The sequence below is a fragment of the Atractosteus spatula genome, chromosome 3 (genome assembly GCF_055471065.1).
Source record: "Atractosteus spatula isolate fAtrSpa1 chromosome 3, fAtrSpa1.hap1, whole genome shotgun sequence".
Taxonomy (NCBI): domain Eukaryota; kingdom Metazoa; phylum Chordata; class Actinopteri; order Semionotiformes; family Lepisosteidae; genus Atractosteus; species Atractosteus spatula.
Window position 1 is genome coordinate 1,358,621 of NC_142708.1, and position 14,916 is coordinate 1,373,536.

At 57.2% G+C, this 14,916-nt stretch overlaps 2 protein-coding genes across 2 annotated transcripts; one reads left to right on the top strand and one right to left on the bottom strand.

Annotated features, from left to right (window-relative positions):
• Nucleotides 1–2,913: 2,913 nt before the first annotated feature.
• On the top strand, nucleotides 2,914–14,806 carry ddrgk1 (DDRGK domain containing 1). The gene is made up of 9 exons (XM_088911353.1): nucleotides 2,914–3,094; nucleotides 4,460–4,606; nucleotides 7,088–7,209; nucleotides 7,881–7,982; nucleotides 8,092–8,214; nucleotides 12,150–12,188; nucleotides 12,386–12,442; nucleotides 12,561–12,609; nucleotides 14,539–14,806. Exons 1-9 carry the CDS (start codon nucleotides 2,998–3,000, stop codon nucleotides 14,697–14,699), a joined length of 897 nt encoding a protein of 298 aa, XP_088767479.1. The 5' UTR covers nucleotides 2,914–2,997; the 3' UTR covers nucleotides 14,700–14,806.
• Nucleotides 12,617–13,814, bottom strand: LOC148837242 (uncharacterized). Its single transcript, XM_088911352.1, has one exon. It carries the CDS (start codon nucleotides 13,731–13,733, stop codon nucleotides 12,660–12,662), a length of 1,074 nt encoding a protein of 357 aa, XP_088767478.1. The 5' UTR covers nucleotides 13,734–13,814; the 3' UTR covers nucleotides 12,617–12,659.
• Nucleotides 14,807–14,916: the final 110 nt, after the last annotated feature.

Genomic DNA, 14,916 nt, shown 5'->3' on the forward strand with positions numbered 1-14,916 from the left:
TTCTGTTAACAGAAAATCGATTCACAGTATCAAATGTACCGGTGAAAAAATAATTTCAGAGGCTGATAAAACTATGAACATTAACTACAGAAAAGACCCAGTAAAAAACTGTGACTCATTTCCGTCAAAAGGCTAATCAAAAGGAAATTATTTTTAAATGTGTGCCCACAATGGGTGTTATGCAGGAGTTTAAAACATGCGTTACATAAAACAGAACGTTATCGGATGATCTGTGATGCATTGTGTTACTTCAGCAACATGACTCTTGGCCATTCAGAAGACTCATACTGTGCAAGCTATTGAATAAGAACAGGCATTGATCTTAAGTAGGAAGTCTTCTGTTAATCTGTGTTACTGGTCAGTTTGATGGGCTGCTTACTGGGGATGCGCGTTATTCCTGCACCCCCTTTTTATCGACCTCCTACCCTGACCCAGATCCTGGAGACCAGGGCTGCCTTAATCAGGCTCTTGTAAAGACATGTGGGATCCTGAAGTCCAGATTTCATTGTCTTGGTGGTCCGGGGGGACCCCCAGACAGGGCATGACCTGTATGACCTGAGCTGTGTATGTAACACTGCCCCCCGCAGGCAGGACGGAGCTGCCACCCCAGCGGTACCTGCAGCTGCCTGCAGGGCGGCAGAGCTGAGAGAGGCAGTGAGGCGGAACACCATCCTAGCTCCGTGGTGACCAGGTTTCTCAGAATATATCATTTTTCTTCCAATGATATGTAGGTCATATCTGACCCGAAACCTGGAGGAAAAACCTCACCAGTAGTAGCTGATTCCCATCCCAATGTGTTGGAACAGAAGAAAATGTCCCGACGAAGGAATACACATTGTACATCGTGTCGTTGAGGTGATCCTCCCCCTCCAGCCTGCTTGTGCCTCTGATTCTTGTTGTTGGCTACATTTAATGAACATTTTCATTCCAAGGGCTGCACTGCACTGTGTGTGCCACAGAGATTCCGAAGAAGAAGCACGAGCCACTTGGGTGAGAGTCTTGTATTGTGTCTTGACCTCCCATTACAGTGCAGCTGCGAGCATAAATCACTGCAATTACTGCTGCATGAAAACAATCTTTCACAGTGGCTGGAATAGTAGCTTCACACCAATGCCATAATAATGTGAGTTAAATCATGACGATACATGCGTGCTCATTTTGATCGTTTTTTAACATCTTGAGTTATTTCTTTGCATAACATGATGAACTTTGCCAGCCCTCCTGTTTTGTGACGTGCGGCATGAACGCACAGGGAGTCAGATTGGTTAAGACTTGCTCTAGCCAGATCACGCAAGCCAGAGTCTGCTGTCATGAAACCTCATGAAACCAGAGCCAGCATTATACCAATTATCACATTAATCTGTTCCACATTTACAAGGGCAATACTGCTAGAGGCAAATCTCTCAGCAGCACCAAAATGCGGGGATGAGGCGAAGATTAAGCTTTCTCACAGTGACGGAAGTGTGGGGGGAGCGAGGGGCTGCATGTGACCCTCAGCTGCCCCTCATCAGTGCAGCATGTGCAGGGCCAGGCCTGCAGGCTGACTCGGGCAGCAGAGAGACTTCTGGAGACTACAGAAGCATCTGGTCTGCCCACCTCCGAGAACCTGCCTGCAAACTCACCCTGAACAAGACAATGAGCCAAAACACAGCGCACTCAAGCGAACTGTCCAAGTCAGTCTCCTGATTTGAATCCTATTGCGTTGTATGGTACTGTATGCGAAAGAGGAAACCAGCTCCCTCTCTTGTAGTGACCAGCTCACCCACTGTGTACACGAGGGTGGCAAAGCCCTTGACCTCCTGCTACTGCACCAGAGTGCAGGGCTGTGCAGTTCAACACTATCTTTACACTGGTTCAACTTCCCTTAACACTGCTGTCTGACCACTGATCTGGAATCGGGGGCAATTTAACACAAAGATACGTTAGTTCATTCTCAAACACTTAATGTGCCGTTGCATATACTTTGTTTATACTCGTTGCTTCTGTTGTTTGTTTAAAGAACTTTAAGAAGTTGGTAGAGAAAGTCCCATCTCAATTCAACACAGTCACACTGGACTGCTGTCTGACCACTGTCCACACAATCACACTGCACTGCTGCCTGACCACTGTCCAGACAGACACACTGCACTACTGACCACTGTCCACACAATCACACTGCACTGCTGTCTGACCACTGTCCACACAGTCACACTGCACTATTGACCACTGTCCACACAATCACACTGCACTGCTGTCTGACCACTGTCCACACAGACACACTGCACTACTGACCACTGTCCACACAATCACACTGCACTATTGACCACTGTCCACACAATCACACTGCACTGCTGTCTGACCACTGTCCACACAGTCACACTGCACTATTGACCACTGTCCACACAATCACACTGCACTGCTGTCCGACCACTGTCCACACAGACACACTGCACTACTGACCACTGTCCACATAATCACACTGCACTGCTGTCTGACCACTGTCCACACAATCACACTGCACTGCTGACCACTGTCCACACAGTCACACTGCACTGCTGCCTGACCACTGTCCACACAGTCACACTGCACTATTGACCACTGTCCACTCAGTCACACTGCAGGTTGTAAGTACAGTATCTGTAGTTCTCTATATTTTTTAACTGTGAATATGTATGTCCCGTTGTTATTGCTTTATAAACACCATGAATCATCAGCCATGCCAATAAAGCTGTTTGAATTTAAATTTACTTGTATGGTTTAATGGATCTTTGTTTATTTAATAAAAGCATTCACAGCACTCCATGGAATGAAGTTTTGAACGTGCAGTGCACGGAGCGAAACAGTATCGAAACGCCTCTTGTTGTTGTAAGTCCCTCTGGCCAGCAGGGGCCACTAGAGAAACCCCGAGTCGGGCATCCGGGCCCTCCTGAGATCACGTGAGGGGGGTGTGAGTGAAGCGGGGTGACGTGGCCGGCGGGTTCCTGTCACGTGTGGGAGGACGCGGAGAAAAGGCTACAGATGCTGGAGATGGACGTGGTGCTGTACGCCGTCGCGGCGGCCATCCTCGCCGTACTGATCGTGTTCGCCGTGAAAGTGCGCGGCCAGGCGGAGCAGGGTGAGCTCTGCGGCGGGGCCGGGGCAGCTGGGGCAGCTGCGGGACGGGGTGAGCGCTCTGCCCCGGGGGCGGGGACTCGGCCGGACTGTCAGAGAGCAGACGGACAGATCCAGGAATTTCACGGCTTCTTTCGGAAGAGACGTCGGTGCGTTACACCTGAGAGAGCGGGCGGCGGGCGGCGGGCGGCCCTGGCGCTCCGTGCCGTCTCTGGAGAGCGCTCCGGGAGTGACGTTCACCCCTGCAGGAGGTTGAAGGAGGTGTATTGGTCTCTCGCCGGACCAGTCTCCCCCCTGGTGTACTGTGTCTCACAGACAGCAGAACTGATCGGGTCAGAACCAGACCAGTCTCACCCCTGGTGTACTGTTTCCCAGTGTGTCTCGGAGACAGCACCAGTGTTCGGGTCAGAACCAGACCAGTCTCACCCCCGCTGCTTAGTGTCCCAGTGTGTCTCAGAGAAAGCACCACTGATCGGGTCAGAACCAGACCAGTCTCACCCCTGGTGTACTGTTTCCCAGTGTGTCTCAGAGACAGCACCAGTGTTCGGGTCAGAACCAGACCAGTCTCACACCTGGTGTACTATGTCCCAGTGTGTCTCAGAGACAGCACCAGTGTTCGGGTCAGAACCAGACCAGTCTCACCCCTGGTGTACTGTGTCCCAGTGTGTCTCAGAGACGGCACCACTGATCGGGTCAGAACCAGACCAGTCTCACCCCCGCTGCTCAGTGTCCCAGTGTGTCGCAGAGACAGCACCACTGATCGGGTCAGAACCAGACCAGTCTCACCCCTGGTGTACTGTGTCCCAGTGTGTCTCAGAGACAGCACCACTGATCGGGTCAGAACCAGACCAGTCTCACACCTGGTGTACTGTGTCCCAGTGTGTCTCAGAGACAGCACCACTGATCGGGTCAGAACCAGACCAGTCTCACCCCCGCTGCTCAGTGTCCCAGTGTGTCTCAGAGACAGCACCACTGATCGGGTCAGAACCCCTGCTGTCAGTGCTTTCAAGAGCCTAGCGAAGCCTGCGGGTCTGGAAGTGGACTGCACTGTCACACAGCTTTCTAAAGAGCTGGGCAGGACTGCTGGACTCGACTAACTGGACTTTTCGGTTTGACGTTTCCTCAGACTGTTTGTAGGTAAATTGAAAGCTCCCGAACTGAAAGCGCCTCGGAGAGGAGTGGCTTCGTGATTAAACTGGAGCAGAAGCTGGCCGACGCTGGGGCCTGGGGAAGCTCTGATCTCGAAACTCTGCCTGGTGATGGAGGGGCGGGCTCGTACCTGAACTGTCGGCGCTGCTGGGACAGCGGACTGATGCTGCGTGTCTTCTGTGAGGGAGACGCTGTCGAAATCTGAATTTCTCTCTCCCAGCGGACAGGGATCACAGGCAGGATGTGCAGGCTCGGGCTCGCCCCCCTGTGGTGGAAGACCGCCCTGCAGGAGTGCCTCGCCGCCGCAGGAACCTCAACGCCCGAGTGACAGCACAGCGGCGTGCCCAGCGAGATGCGCCTGACCTGGGTATGACACCCCTGTGCACCTGTCCCCATGTGCACCTGTCCCCGTGTGTACAGTGTGCACCTGTCCCCGTGTGTACAGTGTGCACATGTCCTGTGTGTATTGTTCACTGTGCATCTGTCCTGTTGATTCTGTCCTGTGTGTATCTGTTGTACAGTGCATACTGTGTCCTGTGCGGACTGTACAGTGTGTAATGGAATAATAAATGTCAGTGGTGGAAATGCTGGGGCAGATCCAGGGGTAGAGAGCTGAGCTGCGTGTCTGTGGAAACGCTGGGGCAGATCCGGGGGTAGAGAGCTGAGCTGCGTGTCTGTGGAAACGCTGGGGCAGATCCGGGGGTAGAGAGCTGAGCTGCGTGTCTGTGGAAACACTGGGGCAGATCCGGGGGTAGAGAGCTGAGCTGCGTGTCTGTGGAAACGCTGGGGCAGATCCGGGGGTAGAGAGCTGAGCTGCGTGTCTGTGGAAACGCTGGGGCAGATCCGGGGGTAGAGAGCTGAGCTGCGTGTCTGTGGAAACGCTGGGGCAGATCCGGGGGTAGAGAGCTGAGCTGCGTGTCTGTGGAAACGCTGGGGCAGATCCGGGGGTAGAGAGCTGAGCTGCGTGTCTGTGGAAACTCTGGGGCAGATCCGGGGGTAGAGAGCTGAGCTGCGTGTCTGTGGAAACGCTGGGGCAGATCCGGGGGTAGAGAGCTGAGCTGCGTGTCTGTGGAAACGCTGGGGCAGATCCAGGGGTAGAGAGCTGAGCTGCGTGTCTGTGGAAACGCTGGGGCAGATCCGGGGGTAGAGAGCTGAGCTGCGTGTCTGTGGAAACGCTGGGGCAGATCCGGGGGTAGAGAGCTGAGCTGCGTGTCTGTGGAAACGCTGGGGCAGATCCGGGGGTAGAGAGCTGAGCTGCGTGTCTGTAGAAACGCTGGGGCAGATCCGGGAGGTAGAGAGCTGAGCTGCATGTCTGTGGAAACGCTGGGGCAGATCCGGGGGTAGAGAGCTGAGCTGCGTGTCTGTGGAAACGCTGGGGCAGATCCGGGGGTAGAGAGCTGAGCTGCGTGTCTGTGGAAACGCTGGGCAGATCCGGGGGTAGAGAGCTGAGCTGCGTGTCTGTGGAAACGCTGGGCAGATCCGGGGGTAGAGAGCTGAGCTGCGTGTCTGTGGAAACTCTGGGGCAGATCCGGGGGTAGAGAGCTGAGCTGCGTGTCTGTGGAAACGCTGGGGCAGATCGGGGAGGAAGAGAGCTGAGCTGCGTGTCTGTGGAAACGCTGGGGCAGATCCGGGGGTAGAGAGCTGAGCTGCGTGTCTGTGGAAACGCTGGGGCAGATCCGGGGGTAGAGAGCTGAGCTGCGTGTCTGTGGAAACGCTGGGGCAGATCCGGGGGTAGAGAGCTGAGCTGCGTGTCTGTGGAAACTCTGGGGCAGATCCGGGGGTAGAGAGCTGAGCTGCGTGTCTGTGGAAACGCTGGGGCAGATCCGGGGGTAGAGAGCTGAGCTGCGTGTCTGTGGAAACGCTGGGGCAGATCCGGGGGTAGAGAGCTGAGCTGCGTGTCTGTGGAAACGCTGGGGCAGATCCGGGGGTAGAGAGCTGAGCTGCGTGTCTGTGGAAACGCTGGGGCAGATCCGGGGGTAGAGAGCTGAGCTGCGTGTCTGTAGAAACGCTGGGGCAGATCCGGGAGGTAGAGAGCTGAGCTGCGTGTCTGTGGAAACTCTGGGGCAGATCCGGGGGTAGAGAGCTGAGCTGCGTGTCTGTGGAAACGCTGGGGCAGATCCGGGGGTAGAGAGCTGAGCTGCGTGTCTGTGGAAACGCTGGGGCAGATCCGGGGGTAGAGAGCTGAGCTGCGTGTCTGTGGAAACGCTGGGGCAGATCCGGGGGTAGAGAGCTGAGCTGCGTGTCTGTGGAAACTCTGGGGCAGATCCGGGGGTAGAGAGCTGAGCTGCGTGTCTGTGGAAACGCTGGGGCAGATCCGGGAGGTAGAGAGCTGAGCTGCGTGTCTGTGGAAACGCTGGGGCAGATCCGGGGGTAGAGAGCTGAGCTGCGTGTCTGTGGAAACGCTGGGGCAGATCCGGGGGTAGAGAGCTGAGCTGCGTGTCTGTGGAAACGCTGGGGCAGATCCGGGGGTAGAGAGCTGAGCTGCGTGTCTGTGGAAACGCTGGGGCAGATCCGGGAGGTAGAGAGCTGAGCTGCGTGTCTGTGGAAACGCTGGGGCAGATCCGGGAGGTAGAGAGCTGAGCTGCGTGTCTGTGGAAACGCTGGGGCAGATCCAGGGGTAGAGAGCTGAGCTGCGTGTCTGTGGAAACGCTGGGGCAGATCCGGGGGTAGAGAGCTGAGCTGCATGTCTGTGGGAACGCTGGGGCAGCTCCGGGGGTAGAGAGCTGAGCTGCGTGTCTGTGGGAACGCTGGGGCAGATCCGGGGGTAGAGAGCTGAGCTGCGTGTCTGTGGGAACGCTGGGGCAGATCCAGGGGTAGAGAGCTGAGCTGCGTGTCTCTGATCTCCCAGAGGACAGCGACGGGGAGGAGCAGGACCCGGAGGAGCGTCCTCAGCTCCCGGGTGCGGAGAAGGTGGGGGCGAAGAAGCAGAGGAAGCTGGAGGAGAAGCAGGCCAGGAGAGCGCAGAGAGAGGTGAGAGATGGAGGGAGGCTCTCCGGTCCCCTTTCTCCCTTGTTTCCTGATCTTCCGAGCTCATCACTCCTGGGAGTTGGCCCTGGAGTGAGTGTGTCTGTCCTGCAGTGAACTAGCGATCAATCCAGGGTGTCCTGCCTTGCACCCGATCCTTGCTAGGATAGGCTCCGGCTCCCCTGCGGCCCAGAATTGGGAGAATCCGTAAGGAACGGCTGGATGGATATTCAGCAGCTCGTCTTTCTCTAGAAGTGCAGTACGAACTGAGCAGAAGGGAACAAACAGGCCTTGTGTGGTATTTGTTCATTTTAAACGAACAAGCTGATGAAATCACTGCATGTGATTTAAAATGATTGAGGTGTGTACATTCTGACACGCGGGACTTGATGGTCCAGTCCCATACAGACGGTGGGCACTCTGATGTTGGGTCCTGGCTGCCCAGCCTCTTCTCGGCTCACCTGGGGGCCCAGTGGGGCTCTGCTCTCCATTAGCAGACGTAAGGCCCTGCCCAGATCCCAGCTCCTGCAGCAGGCTGACCCAAGACGCTCAGCCTCCACTGGGCGAGCCCTCCCTTTCCAGCCTCGCTGTCCTGCTTCGGTTGCTGTCTTATCGCACTGTGGCATCCGGGGTGGGCGCTGCTGACCGGCTGCTGACCGGCTGTCCTGGTGTTTCAGGCTGAACTGGAGGACCGGGAGGAGCGGAAACGAACCCAGCAGCTGAGAGAGGAAGAGAGGAGGAGGGAGGAGGAGAGAGAGAGACTGGAGGAGCAGAGGAAGGTGCTGCCGACACCCGGACGCCCCGACACCCCCGTGCTCATGATCTAGCACTGACGCTCTGCTGGGCGCGGCGGCTCTGACACTCTGCTGACTGTTGCCATGGTTTCAGGCGGAGGAGGAGCAGCGAACGCGGGAGGAGCAGGAGCGTCGGGAGCACGAGGAGTACCTGAAGCTGAAGGAGACCTTCACCGTGGAGGAGCAGGGCCTGACAGATACGCTCACTGAGCAGGAGGTACCGACTGACTGAGACCTTCACCCTGGAGGAGCAGGGCCTGACAGATAAGCTCACTGAGCAGGAGGTACCGACTGACTGAGACCTTCACCACAGAGGAGCAGGGCCTGACAGATACGCTCACTGTGCAGGAGGTGAGCGACTGACTGAGACCTTCACCATGGAGGAGCAGGGCCTGACAGATACGCTCACTGAGCAGGAGGTGAGTGACTGACTGAGACCTTCACCATGGAGGAGCAGGGCCTGACAGATACGCTCACTGAGCAGGAGGTACCGACTGACTGAGACCTTCACCCTGGAGGAGCAGGGCCTGACAGATATGCTCACTGAGCAGGAGGTACCGACTGACTGAGACCTTCACCGTGGAGGAGCAGGGCCTGACAGATACGCTCACTGAGCAGGAGGTACCGACTGACTGAGACCTTCACCGTGGAGGAGCAGGGCCTGACAGATACGCTCACTGAGCAGGAGGTACCGACTGACTGAGACCTTCACCGTGGAGGAGCAGGGCCTGACAGATACGCTCACTGAGCAGGAGGTACCGACTGACTGAGACCTTCACCACAGAGGAGCAGGGCCTGACAGATACGCTCACTGTGCAGGAGGTGAGCGACTGACTGAGACCTTCACCATGGAGGAGCAGGGCCTGACAGATACGCTCACTGAGCAGGAGGTGAGCGACTGACTGAGACCTTCACCATGGAGGAGCAGGGCCTGACAGATACGCTCACTGAGCAGGAGGTGAGCGACTGACTGAGACCTTCACCATGGAGGAGCAGGGCCTGACAGATACGCTCACTGAGCAGGAGGTGAGCGACTGACTGAGACCTTCACCATGGAGGAGCAGGGCCTGACAGATACGCTCACTGAGCAGGAGGTACCGACTGACTGAGACCTTCACCCTGGAGGAGCAGGGCCTGACAGATATGCTCACTGAGCAGGAGGTACCGACTGACTGAGACCTTCACCGTGGAGGAGCAGGGCCTGACAGATACGCTCACTGAGCAGGAGGTACCGACTGACTGAGACCTTCACCGTGGAGGAGCAGGGCCTGACAGATACGCTCACTGTGCAGGAGGTACCGACTGACTGAGACCTTCACCCTGGAGGAGCAGGGCCTGACAGATACGCTCACTGTGCAGGAGGTACCGACTGACTGAGACCTTCACCCTGGAGGAGCAGGGCCTGACAGATACGCTCACTGAGCAGGAGGTACCGACTGACTGAGACCTTCACCATGGAGGAGCAGGGCCTGACAGATACGCTCACTGAGCAGGAGGTGAGCGACTGACTGAGACCTTCACCATGGAGGAGCAGGGCCTGACAGATACGCTCACTGAGCAGGAGGTGAGCGACTGACTGAGACCTTCACCATGGAGGAGCAGGGCCTGACAGATACGCTCACTGTGCAGGAGGTGAGCGACTGACTGAGACCTTCACCATGGAGGAGCAGGGCCTGACAGATACGCTCACTGAGCAGGAGGTGAGCGACTGACTGAGACCTTCACCACGGAGGAGCAGGGCCTGACAGATACGCTCACTGAGCAGGAGGTGAGCGACTGACTGAGACCTTCACCACAGAGGAGCAGGGCCTGACAGATACTCTCACTGAGCAGGAGGTGAGCGACTGACTGAGACTTTCACCATGGAGGAGCAGGGCCTGACAGATACGCTCACTGAGCAGGAGGTGAGCGACTGACTGAGACCTTCACCACAGAGGAGCAGGGCCTGACAGATACGCTCACTGAGCAGGAGGTACCGACTGACTGAGACCTTCACCGTGGAGGAGCAGGGCCTGACAGATATGCTCACTGAGCAGGAGGTACCGACTGACTGAGACCTTCACCGTGGAGGAGCAGGGCCTGACAGATACGCTCACTGAGCAGGAGGTACCGACTGACTGAGACCTTCACCGTGGAGGAGCAGGGCCTGACAGATACGCTCACTGAGCAGGAGGTACCGACTGACTGAGACCTTCACCGTGGAGGAGCAGGGCCTGACAGATACGCTCACTGAGCTGGAGGTACCGACTGACTGAGACCTTCACCACAGAGGAGCAGGGCCTGACAGATATGCTCACTGAGCAGGAGGTACCGACTGACTGAGACCTTCACCCTGGAGGAGCAGGGCCTGACAGATACGCTCACTGAGCAGGAGGTACCGACTGACTGAGACCTTCACCACAGAGGAGCAGGGCCTGACAGATACGCTCACTGGGCAGGAGGTGAGCGACTGACTGAGACCTTCACCATGGAGGAGCAGGGCCTGACAGATACTCTCACTGAGCAGGAGGTGAGCGACTGACTGAGACCTTCACCATGGAGGAGCAGGGCCTGACAGATACGCTCACTGAGCAGGAGGTGAGCGACTGACTGAGACCTTCACCATGGAGGAGCAGGGCCTGACAGATAATCTCACTGAGCAGGAGGTGAGCGACTGACTGAGACCTTCACCATGGAGGAGCAGGGCCTGACAGATACGCTCACTGAGCAGGAGGTGAGCGACTGACTGAGACCTTCACCCTGGAGGAGCAGGGCCTGACAGATACGCTCACTAGGCAGGAGGTACCGACTGACTGAGACCTTCACCATGGAGGAGCAGGGCCTGACAGATACGCTCACTGAGCAGGAGGTGAGCGACTGACTGAGACCTTCACCATGGAGGAGCAGGGCCTGACAGATACGCTCACTGAGCAGGAGGTACCGACTGACTGAGACCTTCACCACAGAGGAGCAGGGCCTGACAGATACGCTCACTGTGCAGGAGGTGAGCGACTGACTGAGACCTTCACCATGGAGGAGCAGGGCCTGACAGATACGCTCACTGAGCAGGAGGTGAGCGACTGACTGAGACCTTCACCACGGAGGAGCAGGGCCTGACAGATACGCTCACTGAGCAGGAGGTGAGCGACTGACTGAGACCTTCACCACAGAGGAGCAGGGCCTGACAGATACTCTCACTGAGCAGGAGGTGAGCGACTGACTGAGACTTTCACCATGGAGGAGCAGGGCCTGACAGATACGCTCACTGAGCAGGAGGTGAGCGACTGACTGAGACCTTCACCACAGAGGAGCAGGGCCTGACAGATACGCTCACTGAGCAGGAGGTACCGACTGACTGAGACCTTCACCATGGAGGAGCAGGGCCTGACAGATAATCTCACTGAGCAGGAGGTGAGCGACTGACTGAGACCTTCACCATGGAGGAGCAGGGCCTGACAGATACGCTCACTGAGCAGGAGGTGAGCGACTGACTGAGACCTTCACCCTGGAGGAGCAGGGCCTGACAGATACGCTCACTAGGCAGGAGGTACCGACTGACTGAGACCTTCACCATGGAGGAGCAGGGCCTGACAGATACGCTCACTGAGCAGGAGGTGAGCGACTGACTGAGACCTTCACCATGGAGGAGCAGGGCCTGACAGATACGCTCACTGAGCAGGAGGTACCGACTGACTGAGACCTTCACCACAGAGGAGCAGGGCCTGACAGATACGCTCACTGTGCAGGAGGTGAGCGACTGACTGAGACCTTCACCATGGAGGAGCAGGGCCTGACAGATACGCTCACTGAGCAGGAGGTGAGCGACTGACTGAGACCTTCACCACGGAGGAGCAGGGCCTGACAGATACGCTCACTGAGCAGGAGGTGAGCGACTGACTGAGACCTTCACCACAGAGGAGCAGGGCCTGACAGATACTCTCACTGAGCAGGAGGTGAGCGACTGACTGAGACTTTCACCATGGAGGAGCAGGGCCTGACAGATACGCTCACTGAGCAGGAGGTGAGCGACTGACTGAGACCTTCACCACAGAGGAGCAGGGCCTGACAGATACGCTCACTGAGCAGGAGGTACCGACTGACTGAGACCTTCACCGTGGAGGAGCAGGGCCTGACAGATACGCTCATTTCTCACTGTTTATTTTCTGCTTTCAGACTCATAGCCTGCTGCAGGAGTTTATCGAGTACATCAAGGTGAGCCTGTCCTCTCTCCTCGGCTCTAAACAGCAGGATCTAGTGACCAGCGTTCCCTCTTTTGCCTTTTCTCCCCACTGGCCACGCAGTTCTAGGGCCCCCTGTGCCAGCCCATTCAGTGTCCGCCTCAGGGCTGGCCCTTTGGCCTGTATCGGTGATGGCCACTCTCATTCTTCCTCTCTCTTCCGTGTTCCCAGAATGCAAAGGTGGTTTTGTTGGAAGACCTGGCCTCTCATTTTGGGATGCGCACACAGGTCAGTGTGAGATGAGGAGAAGAGGCATGGTGGGTGGGTGAAGGGTGAAACTGAAAAATTAAAGAGGAGGCTCAGATTGGAATGTTAGCCACTGACCTTTGACCCCTGCTGTGCCTAGGATGCCATCTCCAGGCTACAGGACCTCATTGCAGACGGCTCTCTAACAGGTAAGCTTTGTTTCATTTTGGTGGTGTTTTTTTTTATATATACCTGCTTCTTAAGGTGAATCAGGTTGAGCAGTGATGAGCTCACAGGCAGACTGGGGAGTCGGGGAGAGCAGTGATGAGCTCACGGGCAGTGCAGGGGCAGACTGGGGAGTCAGGGAGAGCAGTGGTGAGCTCACAGGCAGTGCAGGGGCAGACTGGGGAGTCGGGGAGAGCAGTGATGAGCTCACAGGCGGGCCTGGTGCAGGAGCAGACTGGGGAGTCAGGGAGATCAGTGATGAGCTCACAGGCAGTGCAGGGGCAGACTGGGGAGTCGGGGAGAGCAGTGATGAGCTCACAGGCAGTGCAGGGGCAGACTGGGGAGTCGGGGAGAGCAATGATGAGCTCACAGGCAGTGCAGGGGCAGACTGGGGAGTCAGGGAGATCAGTGATGAGCTCACAGGCAGTGCAGGGGCAGACTGGGGAGTCGGGGAGAGCAGTGATGAGCTCACAGGCAGTGCAGGGGCAGACTGGGGAGTCGGGGAGAGCAATGATGAGCTCACAGGCAATGCAGGGGCAGACTGGGGAGTCGGGGAGATCAGTGATGAGCTCACAGGCAGTGCAGGGGCAGACTGGGGAGTCAGGGAGATCAGTGAGGAGCTCACAGGCAGTGCAGGGGCAGACTGGGGAGTCGGGGAGAGCAGTGATGAGCTCACAGGCAGGCCTGGTGCAGGGGCAGACTGGGGAGTCAGGGAGAGCAGTGGTGAGCTCACAGGCAGTGCAGGGGCAGACTGGGGAGTCGGGGAGAGCAGTGATGAGCTCACAGGCAGGCCTGGTGCAGGGGCAGACTGGGGAGTCAGGGAGAGCAGTGGTGAGCTCACAGGCAGTGCAGGGGCAGACTGGGGAGTCGGGGAGAGCAGTGATGAGCTCACAGGCAGGCCTGGTGCAGGGGCAGACTGGGGAGTCAGGGAGAGCAGTGGTGAGCTCACAGGCAGTGCAGGGGCAGACTGGGGAGTCGGGGAGAGCAGTGATGAGCTCACAGGCAGTGCAGGGGCAGACTGGGGAGTCGGGGAGAGCAGTGATGAGCTTACAGGCGGGCCTGGTGCAGGGGCAGACTGGGGAGTCGGGGAGAGCAGTGGTGAGCTCATAGGCAGTGCAGGGGCAGACTGGGGAGTCGGGGAGAGCAGTGATGAGCTCACAGGCGGGCCTGGTGCAGGGGCAGACTGGGGAGTCGGGGAGAGCAGTGGTGAGCTCACAGGCAGTGCAGGGGCAGACTGGGGAGTCGGGGAGATCAGTGAGGAGCTCACAGGCGGGCCTGGTGCAGGGGCAGACTGGGGAGTCGGGGAGAGCAGTGGTGAGCTCACAGGCAGGCCTGGTGCAGGAGAGACTGGGGAGTCAGGTACATAATCCAGGGTCGTTGTCCAACGACGCAGGAGTCAGAGCCAGAAAAACACGGTAGCGAAGTACAAGGAGGATCCAAAGTCAAACAAGCATGGTCCAAGCAAAGTCGTGGTCAGGACGAGCCTCTGGATGAGCATCCAGGGAGAAACATGAGTGAGACACCAGAGCACCTCCGGAGAAGACTCTACAGCAGAGCACTGAGCATTGTCCAATAGACCTCAAATATTTGGCATCACCTGATGCAGGCCTCGATGAAAATTGCCTGCAGGTGATGCAGGCTTCCTATCACAGTGTGTTTCCATGGCAGCTGGCCCTGAGTGACAGGTGACAGGTGAGTCAGGGTGAGGCTCCAGCCATAAAGAGTCTGATGCTGCTGTTTTATCTTGCATCCTTTGGCTGAGGTTTGTGAGCAGCAGGTGTATTAGCTCCGGTGTGCATGTGCACTGCGGTCCTCGAATATGTGCCTGCTCACCTGTGCGGCTGTTTGAGCGCTGCCCCGGCTGCAGTAACGAGGATCACACGTGATTTCTGTGCTCTCTCCCCCTCTCTCAGGGGTGATAGATGACCGAGGGAAGTTCATCTACATCACGCCAGCAGAGCTGTCGGCAGTGGCTCGGTTCATCAAGCAGCGCGGGCGTGTGTCCATCGCGGAGCTTGCCCAGGCCAGCAACTCGCTCATCAGGCTCGCGCCCGAGACCCCCCTCACAGCCTGAGGCCCCCTGTCAGAGCCAGCGGCGGACCCCACCAGGTGCTGGTGGCTCTGCACCTGCTTCCTTGTTCTTTGCGAATGTGTGTTTCAATAAATGCAGAATATTTATCTTTTCTCAGACTGGACTCCTCTGTCTGTGTGATTGGGCTGCTGGGTGAGATTTAGAGGATTAGGATATAATGCACAGTGGTGTTGTAGGGGTTTGGGGTACCAGGTCTAGT

Excerpts from the sequence above, each read along its gene's own strand:
- ddrgk1 (XM_088911353.1), top strand. The coding sequence starts at position 2,998 with ATGCTGGAGATGGACGTGGTGCTGTACGCCGTCGCGGCGGCCATCCTC. Across the intron at positions 7,983-8,091 it reads GACTGGAGGAGCAGAGGAAG|GCGGAGGAGGAGCAGCGAAC; the intron begins GTGCTGCCGACA and ends CCATGGTTTCAG. Across the intron at positions 12,610-14,538 it reads TGCAGACGGCTCTCTAACAG|GGGTGATAGATGACCGAGGG; the intron begins GTAAGCTTTGTT and ends CCCCTCTCTCAG.
- LOC148837242 (XM_088911352.1), bottom strand. The coding sequence starts at position 13,733 with ATGAGCTCACCACTGCTCTCCCCGACTCCCCAGTCTGCCCCTGCACCA.